Source organism: Lethenteron reissneri, unplaced genomic scaffold (assembly GCF_015708825.2).
Source record: "Lethenteron reissneri isolate LAM-NWPU_2019-01 unplaced genomic scaffold, ASM1570882v1 scaffold_1316, whole genome shotgun sequence".
Classification (NCBI taxonomy): Eukaryota; Metazoa; Chordata; class Hyperoartia; order Petromyzontiformes; family Petromyzontidae; genus Lethenteron; species Lethenteron reissneri.
The window spans coordinates 163,636-173,930 of NW_026891021.1; the positions used below are offsets into that span (position 1 = coordinate 163,636).

At 56.4% G+C, this 10,295-nt stretch overlaps 1 protein-coding gene across 2 annotated transcripts; it reads left to right on the top strand.

Annotated features, from left to right (window-relative positions):
* The first annotated feature begins 1,020 nt into the window (after positions 1-1,020).
* On the top strand, positions 1,021-7,650 carry LOC133361975 (GTPase KRas-like). Of its 2 annotated transcripts, none has more exons than XM_061580949.1 (5): positions 1,021-1,109; positions 2,273-2,395; positions 4,161-4,342; positions 5,531-5,690; positions 7,259-7,650. In XM_061580949.1, exons 2-5 carry the CDS (start codon positions 2,285-2,287, stop codon positions 7,379-7,381), a joined length of 576 nt encoding a protein of 191 aa, XP_061436933.1. In that variant the 5' UTR covers positions 1,021-1,109; positions 2,273-2,284; the 3' UTR covers positions 7,382-7,650. The 2 variants fall into 2 exon arrangements, with proteins under 2 accessions (XP_061436933.1, XP_061436934.1); XM_061580950.1 differs by having other exon boundaries at positions 4,161-4,336.
* The last annotated feature ends 2,645 nt before the right edge of the window (positions 7,651-10,295 follow it).

A 10,295-nucleotide genomic window follows, 5' to 3' on the forward strand; every position in this document is an offset into this window, starting at 1 on the left:
GGGGTTAGAATGGGGCGTGGCTAGCAGGCCACGGGTGGGAGGGGTTAGAATGGGGCGTGGCTAGCAGGCCACGGGTGGGAGGGAGGTTGAGTGAGCAGCAGGGTTGGTGTGTAGTTGAGAGACTGAGTGGCTCGGTGAGTGAGTGTTGGGTGGGTGAAGTGAGTTGGTGGGTGGGTGATTGAGTAAGTGGGTGAGGGGTTGGGTGAGCAATGAATTGTGTGGGTGTGTTTTTTGTTCGTGAGTTTATGGGTGAGTGAGTGGGTGAGTGAGTGGGTGGGTGAGTGGGTGAGTAAGTGGGTGGGTGAGTGGGTGAGTGAGTGAGTGGGTGAGTGGGTGAGTGAGTGAGTGGGTGAGTGGGTGAGTGAGTGAGTGAGTAGGTGAGTGGGTGAGTGGGTGGGTGGGTGAGCAAGTGGGTGAATGGGTGTGTTGGTGGATGAGTGTCGTAGGGTGAGCAAGTGGCTAACTGAGTGAGTGAGTGGCTGGCTGGGTGGGTGAGTTGTTGACTGAGTGGGGTCAGTGTAAGTTGATGTGGCAGGCCACTGTTAGTATTCAGTGGCATATTAAACTGCTGACTTCGCTATTTCTGAGTTTTCTTCCCCCACAAACACCACTTCACCCACAACCAGGTGCCCTTTTTTTTACTAAAATACCAAAAAAAATTCGTTTGAACAAAACGATTCCGACAAAATGTTGAGGCGGTAAAGTGAATTAAAAACTCACAATGAGCTGAATTATCTGTGTCGTGTTATTGTGTCTTTAGCACGCAGCCTCGCCCCCCTCCCTTGCACCCCCCCCTCCACCAGCCCCGCCCCCCTCCACCCTCTTGCACCCTCCCCACCCCCCTCCACCCGCCCCGCCCCTCCACCCTCCCCCCTCCACCCTCCACCCGCCCCGCCCCTCCACCCGCCCCATTGCACCCCCCTCCACCCGCCCCGCCCCTCCCCCTCCACCCTCTCTACCCCGCCCCCCTCCACCCCCCCCTCCACCCGCCCCCACCCGCCCCGCCCCCCTCCACCCGCCCCCACCCGCGTCTCTCCGTGAAGGTTGAAAGCTTCTCAGCCGCCGCCATTTCAGTCTCCGACCGACGGCGCGAACAGCAGCAGCAGCAGGTGAGATGGTGTAGAGGCTCGCCCCGGCCCACACACACACACCACACACACCACCACCACCACCACCACACACACCACCACACACACCACCACCACCACACACACTCCCACCACACACAACACCACACACCACCACACACACCACACACACCACCACCACCACACACACCACCACACACACCACCACACACACACTACCACCACACACACCACCACCACCACACACACCACCACACACACCACCACCACCACACACACTCCCACCACACACAACACCACACACCACCACACACCACCACACACACCACACACACCACCACCACCACACACACCACCACACACACCACCACACACACACTACCACCACACACACCACCACCACCACACACACCACCACACACACTCCCACCACACACAACACCACACACCACCACACACCACCACACACACACCACACACACCTACACACACCTACACGCACACACATACACACACATACACACACGCACAGACGCACAGACACACACGCGCGTGTGTGTCTGTGTGTGTGCGTGTGTGTATGCGTGTCTGTGTGTCTGTGTGTGTGTCTGTGTGTGTGCGTGTGTGTCTGTGTGTGTGCGTGTGTGTGTGTCTGTGTGTGTCTGTGTGTCTGTGTGTGTGTCTGTGTGTGTGCGTGTGTGTCTGTGCGTGTGTGTGCGTGTGTGTCTGTGTGTGTGTGTGTCTGTGTGTGTGTCTGTGTGTGTGTCTGTGTGTCTGTGTGTGTGTCTGTGTGTGTGCGTGTGTGTGTGTGCGTGTGTGTGTGTCTGTGCGTGTGTGTGTCTGTGTGTCTGTGTGTGTGTCTGTGTGTGTCTGTGCGTGTGTGTGCGTGTGTGTGTGTCTGTGTGTGTGTCTGTGTGTGTGTCTGTGTGTGTGTGTGTGTGCGTGTGTGTGCGTGTGTGTGTCTCTGTGTGTGTGTCTGTGCGTGTATGCGTGTGTGTCTGTGTGTGTGTGTCTGTGTGTGTGTGTCTGTGTGTGTGTCTGTGTGTGTGTGTGTGTCTGTGTGTGTGTCTGTGCGTGTGTGTGTCTGTGAGTGTCTGTGCGTGTGTGTGTCTGTGTGTGTGTCTGAGTGCGGATTTGGTGGGGGGGGGGGGTCATTGCGTGTGTTGTTGTTGTCGTCGTCGCAGCAAGCGGGCGCCATGACGGAGTACAAGCTGGCGGTGGTGGGCGCTGAAGGCGTTGGCAAGAGCGCCCTCACCATCCGGCTCGCCCACAACCACTTTGTGGACGACTACGACCCCACCATCGGGGTGAGCGCCGGCGGCCGCGTCGTGTTTAGCACCGCAGTGGCCCATCCACCCACCTGCTCGACCACCTCACCCACCCAATAACCCACCCACCCATCCACCCACCTGCTCACCCGCTCGCCCACCTCACCCACCCAATAACCCACCCATCCACCCACCTGCTCACCCGCTCGCCCACCTCACCCACCCAATAACCCACCCATCCACCCAATAACCCACTCACCCACCCACCCACCTGCTCGACCACCTCACCCACCCAATAACCCACCCAACCATCCACCCACCTGCTCACCCGCTCGCCCACCTCACCCACCCAATAACTCACCCACCCACCCAATAACCCACTCACCCACCCACCCACCTGCTCACCCACCTCACCCACCCAATAACCCACCCAATAACTCACCCACCCATCCACCCACCTGCTCACCCACCTCACCCACCCAATAACCCACCCACGCACCCAATAACTCACCCACCCATCCACCCACCTGCTCACCCACCTCACCCACCCAATAACCCACCCAATAACTCACCCACCCATCCACCCACCTGCTCACCCACCTCACCCACCCAATAACCCACTCACCCACCCATCCACCCACCTGCTCACCCGCTCTCTCGTCGACCTGCTCACCCAACCGCCTACTCACCCACCCATCTACCTCCTCACCCACCCACCTACTCGCCCACCCACTCGCCTACTCATCTGCTCACCCACCCACCTACTCGCCTAGTTACCCACTCGCCCACCCACCTACTCGCCCACCCACCTACTCGCCCACCCACCTACTCGCCCACCCACCTACTCGCCCACCCACCTACTCGCCCACCCACCTACTCGCCCACCCACCTACTCGCCCATCCACTTGCCCACCCACTCGCCTACTCATCTGCTCACCCACCCACCTACTCACCCACCCACCTACTCACCCACCCACTCGCCCACCCACTCGCCCACCCACTCGCGCACCCACTCGCCCACCCACTCGCCCACCCACTCGCGCACCCACTCGCCCACCCACTCGCCCACCCACTCGCCCACCCACTCGCCCACCCACTCGCCCACCCACTCGCCCACCCACTCGCCCACCCACTCGCCCATCCACTCGCCCACCCACTCGCCCACCCACTCGCGCACCTCGTGTGTCGTGCCGCCCTGCACAGGTGCCGCTGCTGCTGCCGTCTGTGTCTGCAGCAGTCAGTTCTCCTGTGACGCGGTTGTCGCTGCGTTCTTAAAGAACCCCCCCCCCCCCAGATGATAATAAATAAATGTATAATCCAGGGGGTCGAGCACGCTCCGCGATCAAACACGTGCGGCGCGCAACGCGGGCCGAAGAGACCCAAGAGGCACGTGGAGTAGCGTTGGGTTCTTAACCTTCACTGCGGACTCGCCACCCCCTTGGTTGTCAGTCGTAAAGAAAGCTGCGATGTTGACAACGACTTCTAGACTCTAGAGGGTGTTGGTGAAACAAAGAAAGCTGCGATGTTGACAACGACCTCTAGACTCTAGAGGGTGTTGGTGAAACAAAGTTGCGTACTCCCGTTGCCTCGTGGCTCAATTTGTGTTTTCGACGATTTGACCTTGGGGGGGGGGGGGGGTGGCGAGATGCGCCCCCAGGTTCACATCCAGCAGCATCCCGACGCCGCCGGCGTGCGACGACGCTGCGAGGGCACGTCCACGTCGCGCGACGCATCTGCGAGGCTAATCATTCCCGGTGTTGGGGATGGGGGGGTGGGGGCATTCTCCGTGCGTGCCTCGGCGCAGGACTCGTACCCGAAGCAGCGGGTGGTGGTCGATGGCGAGACCTGTCTGCTGGACATCCTGGACACGGCCGGGAAGCAAGAGTACAGCGACATGCTGGAGCAGTTCATGCACGAGGGCGAGGGCTTCCTGTGCGTCTTCGCCGTCAACAACTCCAAGTCCTTCGAGGACATCCCCCGGTACAGGTGGGTTGGTGGGTGGCTGACTGCAGCTACTGTAGCAAGTCAATTGCAGTGAACACGAATTGTTGTTATCTTGCCGGGTAAGGCCGCACTGAGCCGTGTAGTTCTTTTTCAAAAGCGATCACAAATGATAACCACGACTCGAAGTGGCTTATCATCGTGTGGAAATCTACTAGCAGCAGCCAAATCCACGCGACCACGGTTGAGAGGGAGACAGAGAGAGAGACACGGGGGGCGTAGCGGTGGGGCTGGTTGAGAGGGAGACAGAGAGAGAGACACGGGGGGCGTAGCGGTGGGGCTGGTTGAGAGGGAGACAGAGAGAGAGACACGGGGGGCGTAGCGGTGGGGCTGGTTGAGAGGGAGACGGAGAGAGAGACACGGGGGGCGTAGCGGTGGGGCTGGTTGGGAGGGAGACAGAGAGAGAGACACGGGGGGCGTAACGGTGGGGCTGGTTGAGAGGGAGACAGAGAGAGAGACACGGGGGGCGTAGCGGTGGGGCTGGTTGAGAGGGAGACGGAGAGAGAGACACGGGGGGCGTAGCGGTGGGGCTGGTTGGGAGGGAGACAGAGAGAGAGACACGGGGGGCGTAGCGGTGGGGCTGGTTGAGAGGGAGACAGAGAGAGAGACACGGGGGGCGTAGCGGTGGGGCTGGTTGAGAGGGAGACAGAGAGAGAGACACGGGGGGCGTAGCGGTGGGGCTGGTTGAGAGGGAGACGGAGAGAGAGACACGGGGGGCGTAGCGGTCGGGCTGGTTGGGAGGGAGAGAGAGAGACGTGCAGACTCCAAATATACAGCAGCAACAGGCATCGTCAGCGGTCACGACGGTCGTGGCTTTTTGTTGTTGATGTGCTTGTGTAATCTGGGGTGCACGCCACCCCCAGGGCTTGTGAGATGCGGCCAGATTTTATTCAGAAGGTAAATGGAAACAAATGAAGCCATGGGGCAACGTGAGTACGCAACTTTGTTTCGTCAACAACACTCTACGTCACTGTGTTTCTTTTACAATTGAGAAACAAAGTGGATGGCAAGGCTGCGGTCAAGGTTAAGAAGCACTGGCTCAGAGGCGGGGGGATCTTTGAAGGAGGAGATTGGAGGGAGAACTACAACATGGGAAAGGTTTGGGAATCGGAGGGATGATTTACAGGGGAGGGGGACTGAGACCCCGACCTCTGCCGTGGCTTCCGTGCGCAGGGAACAGATCCAGCGCGTCAAGGGCTCGGAGGACGTGCCGATGGTGCTGGTGGGGAACAAGTGCGGCGTGCCCACGCGGACCGTGGACACGAAGCAGGCGCAGGAGCTGGCGCAAGGCTACGGCATCCCCTTCGTGGAGACCTCCGCCAAGACCCGGCAGGCACGCGGACGCCGGGGGAGAGAGGGGGGGGCAGCTGGGGGGGTTGGTGAGTAGCCAGGGGGGATAAGTGGCGGCCGGTGGGAATGTGGCGCGCTGCGCCGTGAACCCGGCGGTCCAGGGAGTTTCCACGTGCCTGGGAGGCCACGTGGCCACGTGTGAGGCTACCCGTGTTGGGTCTGCGTGTCCGTCTGTGTGTGAGGCTACCCGTGTTGGGTCTGCGTGTCCGTCTGTGTGTGAGGCTACCCGTGTTGGGTCTGCGTGTCCGCCTGTGTGTGAGACTACCCGTGTTGGGTCTGCGTGTCCGCCTGTGTGTGAGACTACCCGTGTTGGGTCTGCGTGTCTGCCTGTGTGTGAGACTACCCGTGTTGGGTCTGCGTGTCCGCCTGTGTGTGAGGCTACCCGTGTTGGGTCTGCGTGTCCGCCTGTGTGTGAGGCTACCCGTGTTGGGTCTGCGTGTCCGCCTGTGTGTGTGACTACCCGTGTTGGGTCTGCGTGTCCGCCTGTGTGTGAGGCTACCCGTGTTGAGTCTGCGTGTCCGCCTGTGTGTGAGGCTACCCGTGTTGGGTCTGCGTGTCTGCCTGTATGTGAGGCTACCCGTGTTGGGTCTGCGTGTCCGCCTGTGTGAGACTACGCGTGTTGGGTCTGCGTGTCCGCCTGTGTGTGTGGCTACCCGTGTTGGGTCTGCGTGTCCGCCTGTGTGTGAGGCTACCCGTGTTGGGTCTGCGTGTCTGCCTGTGTGTGAGGCTACCCGTGTTGGGTCTGCGTGTCCGCCTGTGTGTGAGGCTACCCTGTGTTGGGTCTGAGTGTCCGCCTGTGTGTGAGGCTACCCGTGTTGGGTTTGCGTGTCCGCCTGTGTGTGTGGCTACCCGTGTTGGGTCTGCGTGTCCGCCTGTGTGTGAGGCTACCCGTGTTGGGTCTGCGTGTCTGCCTGTGTGTGAGGCTACCCGTGTTGGATCTGCGTGTCCGCCTGTGTGTGAGGCTACCCGTGTTGGGTCTGAGTGTCCGCCTGTGTGTGAGGCTACCCGTGTTGGGTCTGCGTGTCCGCCTGTGTGTGAGGCTACCCGTGTTGGGTCTGCGTGTCTGCCTGTATGTGAGGCTACCCGTGTTGGGTCTGCGTGTCCGCCTGTGTGAGGCTATCCGTGTTGGGTCTGCGTGTCCGCCTGTGTGTGAGGCTACCCGTGTTGGGTCTGCGTGTCTGCCTGTGTGTGAGACTACCCGTGTTGGGTCTGCGTGTCCGCCTGTGTGTGAGGCTACCCGTGTTGGGTCTGCGTGTCTGCCTGTGTGAGACTACCCGTGTTGGGTCTGCGTGTCCGCCTGTGTGTGAGGCTACCCGTGTTGGGTCTGCGTGTCTGCCTGTGTGTGAGACTACCCGTGTTGGGTCTGCGTGTCCGCCTGTGTGTGAGGCTACCCGTGTTGGGTCTGCGTGTCTGCCTGTGTGAGACTACCCGTGTTGGGTCTGCGTGTCTGCGCGTCTCTGCACGTGCCGAGTCGGTCCCGTACGAGAGCACGTGGCCCTCCCTCTAACAAACTCCCTCCGGTGGCGGCCACTGCGTGCGTCTGTCCTGCAGGGCGTGGAAGATGCCTTCTGCACCCTGGTGCGCGAGATCCGCAAGTACAAGGAGCGCCGCGTGAGCAAAGACGTGTGCAAGAAAAGAAAGAAATCGAAGAGGAGGAAGTGCCGCCTCATGTGAATTTCATTTCCCCTCCCACCCGCCCCATTCCTCCTCCCTGCCTCTCCCCTCCCTCCTCCGACGGTGACGAGAGAACGACAACCACCAGCCACCATGTCCGGTGAAGGAGACGCGGTGCGCAACGACTCCAAAGCCGCCCACTGCAATCTTGGGAGGGAGGGGGGAGGTGCTGCGGAGGTGGTTGTTGTGTATTTCTCGAACGCGAGCGAGCGAGCGAATCGGTGAGCGCGGAGGTTTGCGTTTGGTGGGAAAAAACGGGAAAAAAAACGAATAAAATGTAAAACGTTGGGCTAAGACGATTGTTTTTGTTTGCGCTTGTGGAAAATGCCTGGTGAAAATGATTTGATGGTGGTGGTGGTGGTGATGATGTTGATGATTGTTGCTGCTGTTTGCCGGATATACAAGTGGGGTCTGTCATTATTTACCACCACACTCTGGATTTGTTCTGGGATACTCTGGACAGAAAGTAAATACTTTCCCCCCTCCACCCACCACCACTCTCCCCGTGGAGATGTTTACTCACTCGCCTGGTACGCAGGAGGTCGTGGGTTCGTACCCAACCCTGACGCCTGCTGCTGCTGTATATTTGGAGTTGGCGTGTTCACTCCCTCCCCGTGGTCGCGTGGAATCGACATCACCACGCGGTTCGGATTATCCCACGCGAGTGATGATGACGATCTGCCACTTGGTGTGGGCTATCATTTGTGACTGGCCAGGTGGCTTCATTTCTATAGCACTATTCGTGCAAAAACATGCTTTGCAGGCATGAACAATACAAGTTTAATTGTAGGCAAAATAAAAATCACATTGTAACAAATTTTGAGCAAAGAACTAATTAAAAAAAACCACGTGGTTTAAATCCTAATTCAAAGCAAGTTTAAAATCACTTTTTAGATGTGTTTTAAAAAGTGCTTTGATTTTGAAGAAGCCCCCAAGAGCTACCACACAGCCTTACCGTGGGACCTCCTTTGTCAGTACCAACATATGATGAGAGGGTTTTCCCCGTTTTTCTGGCAACAAAACAGCTGCGTCAAGATGTTCAAACACCAAAGTGAGACCTTCTACAAGGAATCCCGCTTCCATTTGTGGCCACGTCACTTCTGCTCTGCAGCTTGGCGCGCTTCAGCTGGTACAACACAACACGTGGTGCAGGTAGTAGGGACAATATGTTCCACACTGCCCACCAGGGATTGGTTGTCTGTCGTGCATATAGATAATATAAACAGCGAACGGATGTGAGGTCTGTGTGTGTGGGCGAGCGAGCGAACGGATGTGAGGTCTGTGTGTGTGGTAGCCCATACAGTCTCGGTGGTTTTGAAGTCCTTGGCTTAATTAGGAATTGCTCATTCTTCGGGATTGATGAATTTGCAATGATTGCAGTAGTTTTATGTTCCAAAGTATTAGTTGGATCTCGTTTGATTGGCCGTGTCGGGTGGTGGAGGGTTACGACACATTTATAAATAACGCGATCTCACCCAAAAACGTTGAGTATGAATAATATTGGTCGCCAATGCCTTACACGTGTTAAACATGTCTTTTGAAAAATACAAGTCGATTTTGGGTAGCAGATGAGAAAGCAAAAATCTAAATTGCAAATGCAATTTCACAAGTTCAGTTATAAAACAGGTCCTGTGGCTTTAAGTAAAATAACTGTAAGTACTGAATATCTATTAAATGTTTTAATGTCATTGAATAACTGCACACTCAACAAATTGAAAATCAACAAAACATTACTGAAGATGCAATAGCACGGCTTGTACTGCCGTCGGGTACACACGCAGTCACATTTCTGTTGATGAATAAAAACACAATTTTCATTTATTATTGAGCACGACTGCTTTGTCGCAGCTGCTCGTGACCCCAAGCACGAGTGTCCGTGTTGGGCTGCTGCATGCTGGGGCGTCTCTCTCTCCCCTTCAGCTTTCAAAATTCACCACTGCGGGCAAATGCAGGCAATACATTCGGGGCATTGAATTCGGAGCGCTGAATTCGAGGCATTGAATTCGACATGCAGTCCCAACATGAACAATAAAAAGACTTGGGTTGTCTAAGAAGAATGTCACTGGCTGGCCTCTGCACAATAGAATTATATGGCGATGTCACTCAAAAGTTTCACTACAAACTGCACACACAACAGGCATTTACTAATAAACAAAAACATTCCACTAGCATAGGGTAGCACCACACACTTTCCATCTACAGTGAGGGAAACAAGTATTTGATCCCCTGCTGATTTTGTACGTTTGCCCACTGACAAAGAAATGATAAGTCTATAATTTTAATGGTGGGTTTATTTGAACAGTGAGAGACAGAATAACAACAACAAAATCCAGAAAAACGCATGTCAAAAATGTTATAAATTGATTTGCATTTTGTCTCAAATACACAAGATGGTGAGTGTGCAGAATGTCCGTCAATGAGCGATGGGAATTCTCTTTGGCATAACTTCACATCTCATCCAGCTCTGCACAGCCGACTGAGATCCCCAGACCCAGCTTGTTGGGCTACACGTGGGCAGCAACAGAACATCGTGTACATCGTGCACCGAGAAAACAGATTTTAGTTTGTTTTAAGTGTCCATTAGAAGAAGCCCGTCAATTGCTTTTTCACGCCAATCTTGGCAGAAAGACCGACTAGACTGGAGGTAGCACGAGACGTCCTTTGGTCTACTCTTCCACGATAGCCAGACACCTTGAAAGAGGTGGGAATAGCCACAATTTAGCTAAACTCTGAACCCAATTATACTCCGTGTGGACCAGAGATAGATTACATTCAACCGGTAATCTCTCGACGACAAGTCCAGTGTGCTAGCCACGCCTCCATGGCAGCATTGCTGTTGTCGTCTTGTTTGTTTGTTTGTTTATTATGAACCAGTCGAGTACACTACTGTAGGGGTGTTACGGGAGGGCGAACA

Bases quoted from the DNA above. Each gene is read 5' to 3' on its own strand.
- LOC133361975 (XM_061580949.1), top strand. From the start codon at position 2,285: ATGACGGAGTACAAGCTGGCGGTGGTGGGCGCTGAAGGCGTTGGCAAG. The intron at 2,396-4,160 runs GTGAGCGCCGGC...GCCTCGGCGCAG, and splicing joins ACTACGACCCCACCATCGGG to GACTCGTACCCGAAGCAGCG. The intron at 5,691-7,258 runs GCACGCGGACGC...TCTGTCCTGCAG, and splicing joins CCTCCGCCAAGACCCGGCAG to GGCGTGGAAGATGCCTTCTG.